At 39.5% G+C, this 17,706-nt stretch overlaps 1 protein-coding gene across 3 annotated transcripts in view; it reads left to right on the top strand.

Annotated features, from left to right (window-relative positions):
• TMCC3 (transmembrane and coiled-coil domain family 3) overlaps nucleotides 1-17,706 on the top strand; it is a 132,484-nt gene that overhangs the window by 85,781 nt on the left and 28,997 nt on the right. The window contains exon 1 of one of the 3 annotated variants that reach the window (XM_033058038.2): nucleotides 1,975-2,167. The exons of the other annotated variants lie outside the window; for them this stretch is intronic. Coding sequence (XP_032913929.1) covers nucleotides 2,090-2,167 — 78 coding nt within the window. The 5' untranslated portion in view covers nucleotides 1,975-2,089. Of the gene's footprint in view, nucleotides 1-1,974; nucleotides 2,168-17,706 lie in introns of those variants that run through there. 3 annotated transcript variants of the gene reach the window in all.

A 17,706-nucleotide genomic window follows, 5' to 3' on the forward strand; every position in this document is an offset into this window, starting at 1 on the left:
CTATTCCAAGTGCTTACCCTTTCTATGCTTTGATCAACTACATCTGGCAAGTCTTTAAAAAAACCCTGAAAGTTTCTGAGGAAATAAGGGTGTTTCATCCTAGATGCTGAAAACCACTCATTCCTGTTTGGAAATGTGCAATTATTACTTCATGAAAACTCCAAGCCCCACAATATTTACCTATTTAATTTTTTACTCGCCTTTCCCTCTAGAGTTCTTCACCCTCTGGCACATGAATTAGTGTTCATGTCTGAGCTGAAGGACTGAAAAAACAGTTTCTATTTCTGTTTTTTTTCCCAGCAATCTTTTAACTTCAGACAACTCATTCAGCTTCATAAGAGGTATAGGAAGGGTGGCAAGTCACCATCCATGTGCAGTACCTAGTGTTAGTTTGATACTTTGAATACTGCATTAGGAAAATAGTGCTTTCTTTAGTAAACCCACTCATTGTTTACTTTGGGATAACTTTGTTAAAACTGATGTTAGAGTTGAAGAAGAAACACACCTGCCAAGGAGGTGAGGCCTGGTATTTCTTTGTATTTTAGACTTCCAGGTCTTTCATTTATGAAGACTTCATGTTTTGAAAACACTATCAAGGTCCTCATGTCAGATATTTAACCTCTGTACTAAGTACTAACAGTACTAAGTACTAACAGTACTAAGTACTGTTACGTTGGAACATACAATTCCAATAAAAAAAAAACAAACGGTGACAGGGAAATATTTTTTTAAAGCTGCAAAGTGCTCCTAGGATAGTTAACTATGTTGATATTTAAGTATGTTTGTATACCCACATGCCTTGGGACTGTTGCTGTCTCCAACTAGATAAAAAAAGCAGTGTGACTCGTGCATGAGCATGAGAAAACTCTACCTAAAAGGGGAAGTCCTGCTACTCCTGCAAGGGAGTTGGCCTGAAAGAACTCCAGATTTACGTGTGTCTTAATTAGAGGTGGTAACTCAATAAGTCTGTTTATTTCAAAAGAGAAAAGAAATACATTTCCCCTACTACTTACTGATTATAAAACAGTGTTTTACTTGCACTTTTCAGTGGGTTAAAATGTGTTAAGTGTCACTTAAATGCATTCCTCAGCATAGAAAGTCTGAAGATAAATGTGAAGATCAGTCAGAAACTCGACTCCTCTTAGGAATTTAAGTGCATTGACATACGCATGCCCTGGAAACAAGTTTTCCCTGAGCTTTCAGAAGTATCGTTTGAAGATCCCCTGTGCCAGGATATTGAAGTATTTATCTCACATACGGAATGTGCAGAAAATGGGGCTGAATTGCTTGCTGTGCTCCACGGACCACTTTGGAAAATGCTGATTATTTAGCTGGTTTGACAGAATGTTTATACCATCACATTGTGAAAACTTTTCGGTACCAAGGGCTTTCAAGCAGCAGTGCTCAGTTGAGTCCAGGATCCCTTAGGCTACCGAAGTCAAAACCTTACAAGTGAGTGTGCCCAAAACCGACAACACGATATTTCTGGTTTCTTCCTTTCTTTCCCCTTTGGACTTCTGAACCTTCAGGCTATGCTGTGCTTTGTGAGGTTTCATTGTAGCCACAGGATTTAGGTTTGTTCTAAGGGAAGTCGAGATTGCTTGATGGTAAGTCCCTCCCAAGACCTGGATCGGACCCAAACCAGCGGCGGTCAGCAGGAGGAACTGTCATCCCTCTGTTCAGCCATTCCTCTGGGAGGGAGATCATCGTGTCCCAGCTCCTGCTGTCCCCTCAGACACGACGGCCTTGAAAATTAAACAAGCGAAGGCACTTCTGGCCAAGCCCCTCTGGCTAAGCTGTCTCCCACCTTCATCCGCTGTCGGGAAGTTGGAAGGAGGGGGCAGCCCAGGCGCGGCCCCCCCGGGACCGTGCGGCGGGGCCGCCCCGGTGCGTGCGGGCCGGGCAGCAGCGGAGCGGGCGCGCTGCGGGCGGGGCCGTGCGGGCGGGGCGTGCCCGGCGCTCCCTCGCGGCCGCCGCGATCCCGATCCCGATCCCTGTCAGTCCCGCGGCCGCGGGGCTGGTGCTTGGGCGGTCCTGGGCGGCAGCGGGCAGGAGCAGCAGCGACAGCAGCGCAAACACAAGCTCAAGCATGCCGGGCAGCGACACGGCGCTCGCCGTGGACAGGACGTACTCGGACCCCGAGCGGCACCGGCGGCGCAAGACGAGGGTAAGGCGTGAGAGAGAGCGATCAGGCGAGCTTTGGGGTTTGGGTGCCGAGCTCTGACAGGCAGCCGCCAACCTGCGGCACGTTCCCCGTGAGGTCTCCACGTTTGCTAGGCTGACGATGTAAAAGGAAGGGTTTTTTCCTGCGTGATTCATTCATGGTCGTACTCTGAACGCTTTTTGGTATAGGAAAATGAAATGAAACTGGATATTGACTTCATAGAAACCAGTGTTCGAAGTATCCCCTCAATCGAAACTACAGGGATACAAGTGTAATAGAGAACTTACTCACCCGAGTCAACAGCGCCGATGATTTAATGCCATGACTCCGTCTCGATCACAGCGGTGAACACAAGGGTTTGGTTCTGTTTTTCAAGGTTTGTTTAATAAACTCGAGCAGGTGATTGTATCTGGCAGCAGAGAACTATTATGGTTCCTTTTATGAAGTTAAAAGAGGGCTGTGACAGGAATGGAACTTAACAGAAAGAATGCACCTGTGTGTTCCAGGGATAAAGTAAGAATATACCATATATCCATGATGAATGGCTTTATGAAATAGTTTTTCTTACAGTCTCCTGGCAAGTTCATATTTCTTTATTTTTATGTTTTTATTCATATGATATATGTAAACTTAAACATGTATAGGCAAAGCTTGTGATCCTTTCATGTATTTAGTGGCTTTAATAGTAAGTGTTCTGTTGATGAAGGCACTTGGCTTTTTAGTTTAAAATTCTTACCTAAATGCTCAACTCAAAGATGTGTAAAAAAGTGGCCCTTTCTTCCCATGCACTGCAGGAAATTAAAAACGAGGTTGCTCTAGCTGACTTGGGATATTGGCAGAAATTCTGTTTTCTATGCTGAGATCTTGGGTCTGACAACAAATTAACTCTATGGTTTGAAGTGTAAGGATAACTATTTGTGAGGGAAGATCTTTCCTAAGTGGTGACTGAGGTAAAGTTTTTGGGTTTGGGGGTTTTTATTTTCCTGTGCTGCACATTGGCAGTATCCTCTATCCCTCCAGCCCATTAATTAACAGTGATGAAAAGGAGATGGCGTGATTCAGATTGCCTCAGAATAATGAAATGCTTTAAAAATAGGTAACCCTATACACTGTGACATTACTACTGGGATCTACAATGCTCTTCACACTGTAAGGTAGACGGAGTTAACAATCTTGAGCATTTCTTTTGTTCTTCTCTGTGGAAAGTTGAACTGATTAATTTCTCCTTCATTGATCTTGCTGTAAGAGTAGTGGGCTCTCTACCTAAGCGTGGCCATGAAGAAAAGTTGCATATCTTCATAATTTTTAGCATATTTAAGGGTTAAACTCTACTCTGTAATCTAGTTGATTTGCTTAAAAGTATAAAGCATTGTAGCTAATGCTGTGTTGCTTACTGTACTTGTGTATTGACTTAAAAAAAAAAATTCCCGCGTTTAAGGCAATTTTATAAAAACATTGGTCTTCTGTCTGATTTTGGATTTCTTTTAATCAGAATTAGTGTCATCTTCCCTTCCTGTGACCATGAGGAATGGAAATGCAACTCTATACACCTGTAGAATTGTATGTAATTGTAGTGCTCCAGGGTTTGGGCTTTACAAGTTGTGTCAGATATCACAGAACTTGTAATATAATTGCTAGGTATGGTAGCAGCATGGTGTATGTTCCAGATGATGGTAAAACCTTGTATTGAATCTGTTTGTGCTTAGTCCAGACAAATTGGTATTGGTATCCTGGGTGAATTGCCTGGATAACTTCAACATTTCTCTTACTGCCTTAGCTGTAGGGGTAGAAATGGTCACGCACAGCAGCAGCAAGAACTGACGGTATTACGTTAAAAAAAAGCAAGAAATTAGAATGCTGTTTTTTATTTAGAGACTGAATAAAAATCATCAGAGCCGCTGAAGTTAAAGCTGCTATTCCCAAACATGGATGGAAAATAACAGTGCAGTGCATGAACACAACAATGCAGAGCTGGTGGGGGGGATTCACAAGAACCTGAGCAGTCTAGGGAGACTTACTGTGTGAAGAATGCCTTGGAGCTGCATTTGGTAGCAGGATAGGACATGTTGTAAGTAAGCTGAGATCCATTTAATAAAGTCTGGGGAAAAGAGAGATGTCAAAGTAGAAGCTGAATCTCCTAGTCTGTATAACATAGGCTACTAAATCCAGTTTTTATGTGTGTGGGTTTTAAAGGAATTCTCCAGCCTATAGGTTGCTGCACGTATCTTTTAAGCCCAGCTAAGGACTTCCTTTATGAGAAAGTGGCACCTTTTCTCTGGACAGGTAAAATGACAGTTCTAAAAGTGCTGCTGTATATACTGTAGGAAGGCATCATTAAATTCAGTTTGCAGAAGCACTAGAACAATTTACTGTGAATATAACCTTCTGAGTTTGCAAATGGTAGAGTCTGAGGGAATTTAAACATTTTTGCTGCTGCCGAAAATCTTCTTCAGTGTATAGCAACAGGTCTGTTCAATACCTTCTCCTTTGAGGCCATTAGAAGTATAAGATATTGTGTGTTCTGCTAATAACTCTCCATATGTCACCTTTTGTGTGAAGTTCCAAGTGACTGAAAGAGAGAAAATACTTTATTGAAGTACAGTTGGGTCATTCTTAACTTAGGAGAGTCACTACTGTTGCTGAAGGCAAAATATTTTGAGGGAGAGGCTGTTCTATCTTTGTGGATGTTCTCTTCCTTGGATGAATCACAAAAAAGTACAGCTATGCTGTGTATGGCAGTACTGAGTGGGGCATAAAACCACTATTACTTGAAGTGTAATGGAATTAGTGCCTTACAGTTCTGCTTTTATGTGGTGAGTATAGATTTATTGCCATGTTGTTGCCTTAATGCTGGAAAATCACCCGTCTCAAGATTTAAGAAGGGTGCCCTTCCAGGAGACTTTGCCTGCCTCTCCTTACCAATAGTACCTGGTCACTATAATCTGGATTACTGCAGATTGCTCCTGTGATGCTGGTAGAATCCGTGGACAATGCAGCCGTATAAAATGTTTCCGGTCCTCTCTGCTAACACCAGTTGCTGCAGCTTCACTGTGCATAACATCCACTACTAGCTGATTCGTGCAACACTTCAAATGCAAGTCTTTGAAAAACATTCAAAATCAGGACATAAGATATGAAGCAGAACAAGATTCGGGAATAGAAGTTGCAATTTTAGTTGCCATAAACAAAGTACTGCTCTTGCTGGAATGTAGTTTGTGGGATAGTTAAAAAGTGTCATAGTTCTTTCTTCAGGGACTTGATTTCGCAGTAAGCATTGTGGAAGACTAGGGTGTTCAGATTCTGGCTACACTGTATTTCTTGCTCAGTAAATCCATGCAGAGGTCTATGCAATTACAGTAGTTAATATTCCTCATGCTCAAACTAGCCTGGCTATGCTAACTCATACCTCACTTTGTTGACTTTTGCTTCAAGAGCACTGTGTCAGGACTGCCTTTCAAGGCTCTATAGGGGTCTATTAAAGCTATCCTTTTTTTCAATCTGCTAATCTGGACATTGCTCTTCACTCTTGATGTCTTACCCATTACTGAACAAGAATCCTCCACATTCCATCAGGACTATAAATTTATATGTATAGCTTTGGAGGAGAAAAATCCTTTTTCAGTAAAACCAAACCATGTGAATTCCTTTACTGCATCCCATCAGAAGTCTATGTAGAAGTCTGCTTGCTTTTAACAAGTACCAGATGCATAGAGAGAGACACGGGAAGTCCCAGTTGATTTCTTGCACATTGGAGCCTGTTCAGAACTTTCTCTTTATTAGTGGAAAGCATACTTAGAATAGTAAGATTTCTTCCTCTATGTAAAACAAACAAACAAACACAAAAACCTTACCTGGAACAGGTGTGGTTTATTTACTAATGAAAAGAGAAACTTAATTTCAATCTTCTTGTTCTTTCAGTCTTAGTGAGACTAGCAGCAGAATCACTGGTTTTTTGGATGATTTAATTCTTATGTGATCACACATGTAAAAGGCTTACACTATTTAAAAAAGCAACAAACAAACAGAAATTCACTTGCTTTCTACTGATGAAAAAACATTCTATGGAATGTCTCTTCTCATTTTCTGTGTCTCTCTTATGATCCCTCCCATTCATCTTGTCTATAGGCAAGGCAGACTTTAATAATCCCTCCTCACATGTGTGTCTTTCTAAGCCTCTAATCACTTTCATCATCTGTCCTTGAATTCCCTTTATTTCTTAAAATCTTCAGTTGGTTTTGAGGAAATGACATAAAGGAACCTAAAAAGATTAAAAACAAACGAACAAAAACCCCAAACAGAATACCCTACTAAAGCAAACAAAGCAAACAAATCAAACAACAAAACCCCACCAAGTCTAACCAAAACAAAAACCCACCCCACCCACAGTTTTAGGAGATTTAATCTCCTGGTGTTCTTTTAAATACAAAGATGGCTGTGGAAGACATACTTTTGGACTTTTGTAACCTGTAACCAAGCCTCCCAATATTTTGTGCTCTAAGACCTTACACACACTTTTCCCCACAGTTCCCTCAGGTTTGGACATAAGGCGAAAATAATTTCATGAGACAAGTTTGCTAGGACCTCCAAGCTTTGGTTTTAAATCCATGGTGTACTTAGAAATGTGTGAAACCTGCATGATCCAGGAGTACTGAAAATAAGAGAGAGAAGCCAGAATTATAGTACGAACGCAAAAAGACTGACTAGTTTGTTAGAACTGAAGAAAAGGCTGGTTTGTTTATTTAAGACAGTAAACTATTGATTATTTTGTCCATTCAGAACTGTTTTAGAAACCTACTTTTTGATTCCGTAGTGCCAGAAAGGAAGTTTCCAAAGTTGGTATGTTTTTTTCTTTTTTTTTTCAGGGGGTGGGGGGAGGGGTTGGGATTAAATACATCTAAAAGCTAAAGAGCAGTGTTAGGTCAGACAAAACAAAAGGGGAAATCGTTTCTGTATGGTTTAGTTTAACATTACTGTGCTCCCCTGATCCTGCAAGGTGAACCTCTTTGGTAGACTTGTAGGCTGTAAAGGTTGTCCTTACCCAATTCATCTTTTTCCTCACCCAAGAAGACAGTTTTAAACAGTAAGTTAAAGGGGGATGCATCTTCTTTTTAAACTGATTTTACGTTTGGAATTTTTATGCTTAGACCTTTCATAATTTTTTGTTTTTACCAGGAAAATTCACGTCTGAAGATTGTAGAGTCTTCTTTGCTGTGCTGTTGATCCATCCTCATTGCAGTGGATAGTATTACTCAGGACTAGGGAATTTTTATCCCCTTTTAAGTATTAGATACATGTATTTTAAAAAGTCATTGGGGAAAAATTGCCAGCCTTCTGATTTGCTTTCCTTTTGAAGGGTGTGTAATTGTTCTTCTGCTAGGTTGCCAGCAGTGAGGCTGTGGATTGGCAAGAGCTCTAGATCTCTGCCTGGCTTATTGTCATCATCTCCATAGGTAAGGCTTTCATTAGGCACCACCAGTCACAAAGTCTGCACAGAGGCTGTGCCTCCAAGGTTTTGGTGGATTTGACATCTAATCTTGTCCTAGCTGAAAAGATTCCCACTGTAATTATCCCATTTTGGTTCTTTTGGGAACATTAAAAAGTGTGCAGCTTTCATCTTCACCCCACAGTTAAGTATGATTTTGGGAAAGACTTGTGTGGTAGGTGAATTTCTATGTAGTGTTGGGGAATGGTGGAACATAATTTTCCCTTTTCACTTATGTATCCAGGTGGAGAAACTTTACAAAAGATCATTGCAGTATTTACTACTGAAAGTTTTCTGGTTTTCCCTTAGGCTGAAAGAGGGATGATTAATATGCAAAGACAAAAATTAACCTGCTGATCTAAAGCCTTCACATATGGTATCAAGTATGTAATAGAATGTCTTGAACCTTACCAGACACTCAGCAAGTGAGAACTCCACTAAAGCATTTTTTAATATCGTCAGACATAATTTGAGCTTTGATTTAGGGAGGAGAGCAATTTCTCTACCAGATAAGGTATGAAGAATACCTACAAATTGTGAACCATGATACAGTTACTCTAGAAAGCTGAAATGAGGCTTTTTGTTTTCAAAAAAATTACAGCAAAGCTTAATATTGAGAGCTTGCTCACTTCATTATAATTTTGTTTAGGGGTAACAACTGGATAAAATTCAGGTGGAAGTTTTGGTAGTAATATTTCCTCACTTACCTCTGTATTAGTGTATTTCAATGGACCTTTGATATAAAGTATTTAGCATCAATTCTTGATAATTCTCAGTTAACCTTTACTATAGTAGACATATTTTCCTTCATTTTTCCTATTTGTGTACAGTTTAGGTAACAGTTCCCTTCCTTTGTAAATACTTGTTTCAGTAGCTCTGGATGAAGAAGTTATGCTGGGATGCGAATAATTGACAGTGTACTATTGAATTAAAATGAAAATGTGATGTAGGTAGTGCTGAATTAATTGGAAACTTTTGACTGACATCAGGGGCCTATGGAACCAATCTGTAATGAATTACAACAGACTTATGAAACTTCGCTATATGTTAAGTGTTCTTTACAGGATGGGAGATGCTGCTTCCAGTTGATATGACAGTCTCCTTTAGCTTAAACCAGGATGGCATAGGTGGGTTCTTTACTTTGTTTTTGCTTTGTAAATAAATGGTCTTGTAGTGGGTTTGGCTAAAAATGTACAGAAACCTGTTTAGTTTCTTAGCAAAGATTGTGATAAGAAGAGCAGCCACTGTGTGTGCATCTAAGGACTGCAGCAATTAAACAGTCTATGTAATGTGATGTTTTTTTTTTTTGTCATATCTATGTCATGTGATTTTTGTTAAAGTTTATAGAAGTATGACTTACAAAAAGGCTACAACATGATTGGCATCTCAAGCACTAAATAAGGGTGGTTTTTTTAATTGACTTGCTCCTCCTGTTAAAAGCAAGCTTTTTCAGTTGATGATGAAGCATTATGATGAAAGTTGGTGTTTTAAAGACAGGGAAGATGACAATGCTCTGGAGTTAGTTTATGTATTCAAGAGGTGTTGATTTATAAGGTTAAAAAAAGCATTAAGTAGAGCTGCTGGAAATTTAAGACTTCCATTCTTAAATAAACAAACCAAACCTGATATTGCCTACTGCAACCTAAAAAACAAGTAACACAGCTTACAGGAAATGTGAGGAATCAGGATTTTGAGGTCTTGGGATTATTAAATCTAAGGGAATTTCTAAGTGGGCTTTAACTGCTAGACTACAAGAATTACTGTTACAAGAAGAGAAGCCTTGTCAGGGTAAGTTGATGTAGCAGGTTTCTCTGGTTTTACAACATTCACTCCCTTTATTCCAAGTTATTCCAGTACACGTAATACAGAAATTAGAATTCAGCTAGTGCTCATTGTTCAAATGCAAAATGATATAAATATGCAGAAAATGTGCTGCATTATACCAGCATGTCTGTACAGGTGAGTGATGTGCAAAGAGCAAACTGACAGACCAAGTACAACTGGCTCTTAACATTTTTCTAATTCAGGGCAGTAAAGCTTAGTGGCATACTGTACTTTAAGCGTGCTGATGACTTGCTAAGATTTACTGCTTCACCCTCACTTCCTAGAAAATTAATTTGTATGAAATGGGAGCTGACTGTGGGACTCCAGTGGCCACTGACTGTGTTTTGGATTATTACAGACAAGAAGCTTTGGTTGAAGATTGCAAGGACAGGTGGAAGCTTTGGAACTTAGTAGGATCAAACCCAGTACTAGTCTGAAAGAGACATTTAGTGTTATGAGAATTAAATTAAGAGATCTTGTTAGTAAGAGTTGCCTAGGTCAGGTGTAAAGCACTTTTCTTACCTAAGAAAGACCAAAGAAGAATTGAATGTTCCCTGATTCATGGCTGCTTCTCCAGGCTGTAGCACTGCAGGGTGCTGCTTTCACCCTGACAGCTTTTCCCCAGCTGCTCAGAGCCGGCTTGTACTCAGCCCATTAGGGGCACCCAGCCTGGGCTCCTTCATCCTCCCTGTGGTCATGCTGTGCTTACAGACTCTGCACAAGCCCGGTGCCATACTCCCTCACTCCCTGTCCTGGGGCTGTGGGGCAGGGGAAGTGTCGGTGTGAGTGGGCAGCCGTCAGCAGCTTTGGACATGTTCAGGGCAATAGCAAGGAATGGAGAAGATAGTAGGGAAACATGATGAAGAGAGGAATAGAGGTGGGATTCCATGTGCTTAGCCTAAAATGGATACACTACCCAGAATAAAGCTCCCTCCAAAGACCAGATGTAATTTTCTGTTTCCCCTTCTTTAGCCCACACAAGCTGACTTGAAAACAAAGTATTTGGTATTACTCCAGCTACTGATTTGATATCAATTTGATATTGATTTCAGTATTTGATATTACTGCAGCTACTGGTAGATGTGCATAATATGGGATTGCATGGCTCTTACTATGTTAGGAATCTTGTTTTACTAGAGGTTTTGCCACGAGTAACACAATCCTGTGGCATGGTTGTCCCTGGTATGTTTCATCAGAACAGCAAAGTGTCTCTTCACTTTATCAGGTTTCTAATTTATTTCTTCTCCCATTCCTGACATGTCAAGGGAAAGAGGCCATCTTCTTCCATTCCCCTCTCCTGCCATACATCTTGTCACCTGTATCCAGTACTTTTTTTGAGCAAATTACTAAGTTTCACTTTGATGAGAAAAAGAATTACAGCCTTCTCCTAAAATAAGAGTTAAAGGGATGTTCTTAGTTCTCTCTTTTAAAGCCAGATAGTAAATGTCAGCAGGCTGATTCAAGCTGCCAGGCTTCTGGTCTGCTAAAATGGGTCCACAGAAGGTTTACAGCGAGTTTGCCATTCTCTTATGTTGTTGATCTGATCAGCTTTTTGTGCAGGACCTACTGTGGAACCCTTTCTTCACATGTGAATTGATGCAATGGGTGACTGAGGCCCTTGTGATACACAGCATCATCACAATCAGGTATTGCTGGTTCTGGTGAGGGACTATGATCTGTACCAGAGTTATGCTCCTCCTCTCATGTGAAAGGGGTGTCGATTTAGCAGGCTTTTGTACCAGAGGCATAGGAAGGCTGGGGATAAGAGAGAGAGCAAAAGCGTTTATAAACAAAATCTGAGGAAGATTTAAGAAGAGGGTAATAGTGAAGACAATGAAAAGTTTGATGATCAGTGAGAACTCCTCTGGTTGCCAGTAGTTATATGAAGAAATTCTGAGACTGTACTTGTTGACTCTTGCATGTTTTGTTCCTATAAACTGTATGGGTATGGTTATGAGTAGTTTGTCTTGGGAAGCACCAAAAAGCATTACTGCCTGTAAGAACTAGATGCTTATTGGTACTTATAAAAGGAAGTGTGCCGTTGTCAGGTTATTCCTTTGTGTCTTTCTGGTGCTAACTCCTATGGTATCTACTCTCTAGTGCAAAGAGAGATCTTATTGAACTGCTGAAGTGCTGATATTTAAAAAACTGGTTTCAATGCTTTTCTACTTGAGGGACATGATTGTGTCTTGCAGCATAAATTTAATGTAGAAAAATGTGCACCCTTATTTTTTATGAGCTTTTATTTTGCCTGGAAGAACTCCATTTCTTTTTTCTCACAAAGTAACTGGAAGTGCCTAAATAGCAGCTGAGTTCAGGAGGGATGAATAAGACATGACCTAACACAGCTCAGTTTGAAAGTGATAGAGGGAAGTCTCTGGTGACCTTCATAAAACTTGGTGTCAAGTTTTGGTTTGTGTTTGTTGATGCCGGAAGCTATGATATTTTTGGGGGTTGGGAAGCTGGACTTTGAGTGCAGGAGCTTAGAAATTTTTCTTTAGAAAGATGCTTTGACCTATGTTTGCCCCTTTTCATGCATACTTTAGATGGAATTTCTTGGTTTTTAGTGACTATGTATATTACTACACTGTAGCCTATGTGCAAACTGCTCTTTAATTTTTAAGAATTTCACTTGCAGTAAAGATATACCCATTTGTGGTGTTTTGGAACAAATAGCCAAGCCTTGTTTGAGATACTCTTTTTTGGACTTGAGAGAGTCAGCTAGAATAATCTTTGTGTGTACTGTGCCATTATGCAGTGTGGCACTTAATGTCAGAGAAGGATGAAGTTCAGTGATTTCCTTGAAGAAAATCTGTGTTTTGAAATGAAGTCTAGAGCTGTGGTGACAACTCTAGCCTAAGGCTCTGGTGACATGGGCTCAGGCTACTGTGTCAGCTCTCAGCCCTTGTGTAATGGTGGGAGTCATTTACAGAGTGTGGTTTCTCCCAGCATGCACAGGGGAGAGGATAAGCACTGTGAAGGATACATATTTCAGAATCATTAGCCATCCAAGTGGATACTTGAAGGAAAAAACACCTCTTACTATTTTTGGGCTTCTAAAAATATACTGTGGGTGCATATCTTCTTTCTACATCAGGCAGCTTTAAGACTATCTGCCATAGGTGCTTCTTCCCTCCAAATTGCGTAAGTCTTGTGTAACTGTTTGAAATGTGGCATTTTCTCTTAAGGCAGATGTGCTCCCTTCGTAGTTGAGAGTGGGAAAGCACTTGCAGTGATCTGTCTAATCTCTGTTGATTTTGAAGAAGCTCATGCTGCATCACTTAAAGCTGCATACCTGGAACTGGACAAGACTAAATCTAGTGTAAATAGCTGTGAGAGTGAATATTGCATACACTGCATAAAAGATGCAAGTTTCACTATTTTTCATGCATTATAGAACTAGATGCATGTACTGAACATCTAGACATCAGACATCTGTGCCAAATTGCTCTTGAGTGGGACTTAAAGTTCTTTCTATTAGGCAGAAAAGCAAAAGAATTTTCTGGCTCTCTCTCTTATACAGTGCATTCTTAATATTACTGATTCTTCATTTCACTTATGCATAATAGTTTTAGGAAAACTTAAAAAAAACCCCAACACTGTCTTTTTGCCAGCTTTGCCATTATGCAAAAAAATCATTGGTCTCTGATTGTTCAAAAATTTGGCAGTACAGGATGTTACCTTTCCTTTCTCATTGCTTTTTTATATATAAAGGAAGAAAGGTGAAAAAATACCAATATGTGACTTGGACAAAAGGAGAGGACTCTTAAATTTACCTTATTGTAACTGCAAGGATGTCTGGTTTTAGAAGAAGAAAAGCCTATGATTATTTTGTAGACCCCCTGATAAGATAGCTTTAAGGTGTTTCCGTTGTGGTTTAACCCAGGCAGCCACCAAGCCCCAGGCAGCCGCTCATTCACCCCCCCTCCAGTGGGACTGGGGAGAGAATTGGAAGGGCAAAAGCTGGAAAACTCGTGGGCTGAGATAAGCACTGTTCAATAGGGAAAACAAAAGCTGCACACAGGCAAAGCAAAACAAGAATTCGTTCACTGCTTCCAATGACAGACAGGTGTTCAACCATCTCCAGGAGAGCAGAGCCCCACCAGTTACTTGGGAAGAAAAATGTCATCACTCTGAATGTCTCCCCTCTTCTTCCCTCTTCCCCCGCTTTATAGACTGAGCGTGATGCCATGTGGAATGGAATATCCCTGTGGTCAGTTGGGTACAGCTGTCCTTCCTGTGTCTCCTTCCAACTTCTCATGCAACTCCAGCCTCGTTGCCAGTACAAAAAGCAGAAAAGGCCTTGGCTCTGTGTAAGCCTTGCTCAGCAATAACAAAAACTTTGTTATATTATCAACCCTGTGTTCATGACAAATCCAAAACACAGCCCCATACCAGCCAACTGTGAAGTAAATTAACTCTACCCCAGCCAAAACCAGTGCAGTCGCATAGAGTTAAATTCAGTTTATTTATGTCCCTTGCACATTGCGATTAGTGTCTTAATTTCTAAGAGGAAACTTTTCTTTCTGATTTCGTCCAGTATAATTTGCTAATTTTAGAGCTGTGAACTCCTCATGGTTTAGTGAGACAAAATTTTAATAGCTGTGTCTGAATTATTATTTAAAATGTATCACTGTGTGTTTCTATGTAGGGCCAAATATATTGGTTATGATGTGGCTGTTTTGGTGACTAACAGTTTGATGGACTGATAAATACATATTTTAGTGGAGGAATGGTTAGTGAATTGGAAATGGAAATAAATTCTCCTTCCAGTATGATTTTCATCAAGCTCATGTCATAATATACTGAACCATTGTATTGGTGTGGTTTAAGGTTGCAGAGCAGCTTAGAAATATTCTATTTGAACTGAGCTTCTGAAATTCCAATGTAAGGAACAGTGAACTTTCCATATATTTTATGAGCCAACACGTGAAGCAATGTCTTTACTGTAATAATCATTCTTAACTGAATTTGGGGAAGCTTTGATTTTAGAGTGTAATGCCTTGTACCATTCACTGCTGTTATTAACACATTATCAAGATCCGGTTCTGAGACTTGTGATAAACTTGCATTGTTCTCTTAAATGTGTTTTCTTCCTGGAGCAGACAGGTCTATCTGTTGTCATTATCTTCAACAGCAGTAAGATTTAGGAGACTGTCATATTAACAAAGGTACAAACTGTCGTCCACTCAACAGCTCATTTCCAAATGCAAAAACCCCTTGGCATTCTTACAACACATGTGCTTGTGTTTTTTTGAATGGTGAATGCTCAGAAGTATTCCTTAGACTAACACTATGTTCAACTTTCTTCTGTCAACACTACAAGCACCATAGGCGATTCAATTTATGAGACTTCTGGTTAAAATCATGGTGTTACATGCAAGAGTAGAATCCATCTGGCCAGTGAAATACAAGTGTTTTGAATAAAAATAATTAACATGTTACTATTGTAATTTATATTGGCCAATAAGTCCCAAAAGACGAATATCCCCTGAGCCTGTATCAATGTGGTAGGTCACAGATGAACAATTATTAACAGCAACTTCCTAATCTTCATAGCCCTTATCTCTGTTCTACCAATTTTGTTCTTTCATAATGATGTTGATAAAGTGCAATATCTCTACAAATTTCCCCAGAGATGGAAAGGTGCAGGGACTGGTATGAAATGAGGTCCCAGAGAAAAAGAAAAATAATACTATTCTATGTGTTTCACATGGTGTAATTTAGCAATATTTTTTCCCCACAATCAAAACACTGGAGGAAAAGATTAGTCAGATTTGCTAAGATAAATATAGTATTCATCCTTCTGTTCTGTTTGTGCTCATTTTTGTAAAAGGAAAAGAAAGGTTGCATACAAATAAAGTATGGAAAGGGTATAAATATTTTATATGCTTGTGATGTATGTCACCTATGTTCCAATAAAATAACAAGGAGGAGTGGTTGGGTGTAGAAGAGAAAGATCTAACTGCAGGTAGAGAGAGTAAATCAAGATAAAATCTTTATTCATAGTAGTTTTCGAATTACTTTCCAAACTTGAGGAACAGCAAAAATGCATTACTCCCTTGGAAAGGAAGCCTATTAAGTTTATGAATGTAATTTAATGTTAGGAGCAAGGAATTTCCTTTAAGTCTTTTGTTTCTCTCCTGGAAAATATTTTACATGTTTCCTGAGGCTTTTTTATCATTTAGATTTGTTTAAGTGAATTATAGTCTGCCTAGTAAATATGGCAGGAGAGTAGAGGCTTCAAAGGTAATGAGCCCAGACATGTCATGAAAATGATTTTCATGTGTCCTCACCAGGCCCCTATCCATTCTTGTAGGGAGTGGAAACCAGAGACAATTTTCCTGTTATCCACTGGCTGGCATGCCAGTCCACCAGCAAGCAGACAGTTTAAGATTATCTGAAGAATATGCTTTCTTGCCCATTTGTTGGGCCAGAAAAGTTTTGCAAGGGATGCTATTGAAGGTGAAGCCACTATAATGGACAATTAAGGACACTGGAGCAAGCAAAAAATACTCTATAGCATTTTGGGGGCATGAAAGAATCTGAGGGGTGGGCTGAGGAGATCTGGGAAGGTGCTGCTGGTGTTGTTGCTTTAGGAAATAAATCTAAGGTCCATATGTTACCACATTTTATTGTTTTTGCTGAACTAGTTTTTCTGTGGGATTGTGAGGGATTATGCAGCAGACTGTCCTTGCCTCTTCTTCTCTAGCAATTCACATGTGTTCAAGGGAATATAACTCTTCTGTTCAAGCTGAGCTAAGGCTCAGATCTGTGAGTGGTGCCTGTTCAGGTGTAACATGTGCCCTCTGATCACAGAATCATAGACTGGCTTGGTTTGGAAGGGACCTTGGAGATCACCTACTTCCAACCCTCCTGCCATGGGCAGGAACCTTTCACTAGCCCAGGTTGCTCAATGCCCTGTGCAGCCTGGCCTCGAAGTCCCTGATAGGGTCACTTTGTGTGGTGCTTGATGTTACTCAGAGTGCTTCCTGCAACAATTGATGGGCAGCATTAATCCTGTATCCACTCCATTTTGATGTGCCTCTTTTTTTACCTAGTCATTGCTCTCTTCATTGAGAACAAGAGCTGTAGGAAGTGCTTATGTCTTTTTGACCATTTCCATGGTTGCATTTCTTGCTTGAAACTAAAACTTTAGTGTTTAGTTTTAAACAATTGTTGGTCTGGATTTTTTCTGTCCATGTTTCATGAGCTAATTTAAGATTCACAGAAGCTAGTGTTAACTAAATTTGGGAATATATTTAATCTAGTAAATGGAAAAATCTTGTCAATCTATACTTTAAATTCTTTCTCCAAGAATACATAGTATTCATTGCTGTCTAGTGATTTGTTTGATTTGGGCTTTTTTTTCTGCCAGTAGATGCATTTAATTCTGTTTGACAGTGTTTCAGTGTCTTCAGGTGCACAGTATAGTAATGTTCCTGATAAATTTTTTTGAGAAACTGGATTGTTCTGTGCTTGTGGACACAAATAGCAATTGATATTGGTCAAATATTTGAAATGCCTTTCTCCACTGCTTAGCTGCAACACAGTGTGGAAGAATGGCCTTCACTGAAGTAACTCTGGTTGCTGCTTCTGAAACTCTTGATCTAGAGGTCTTGACAGAGCTCTGGCATTTTCAGTATGCTTCATTCCTGTGCATATTTCATTTTCATGACCAATGAAGCTAGAAAATCATAACTGTCATTAAAAAATTAAAATTTTGGGGGTTTTTGGAACAGATTGTTATGTGGTATCTTACCAAATATTAAGTGTTTTAACAGTTTGCCTATACTTTGTGCATTTTCAACAATAATAATAAAAAAGTGCAACATAATACATGTTGGACTTTGTTGCATGCAGGGCTGGATACTGCAGGTAATTTTTTAGCTCTGGTTTGGTTTTTGCTTGCAAACTTTAGACATCCATATTAAGATTCATAACCAGAAGAACTGAAGCTTCAGGTGAATAAATAACTTTTATTTTGAGAATTTTCCTATTAATTTTACCAATACAGAGCAAGCTTGTCCAATAAGATGTACCAAAGGATGTAACCTATTTTGTGCAGTTACTTGCTGTGCTGTCTACTTGATGAAAATCTCTTTCATGAGTATATTTAATAGAAAAAACTTAAAATCAGTAGAGTTATGAAAGAACATGAAGTGTTCAACCAGAACAGTTAAAATTGTAACCAACAGTTCAAGTTCTTAAATATGTAAATATACACAGAGGATCT

The sequence above is a fragment of the Catharus ustulatus genome, chromosome 4 (genome assembly GCF_009819885.2).
Source record: "Catharus ustulatus isolate bCatUst1 chromosome 4, bCatUst1.pri.v2, whole genome shotgun sequence".
Lineage (NCBI taxonomy): Eukaryota > Metazoa > Chordata > Aves > Passeriformes > Turdidae > Catharus > Catharus ustulatus.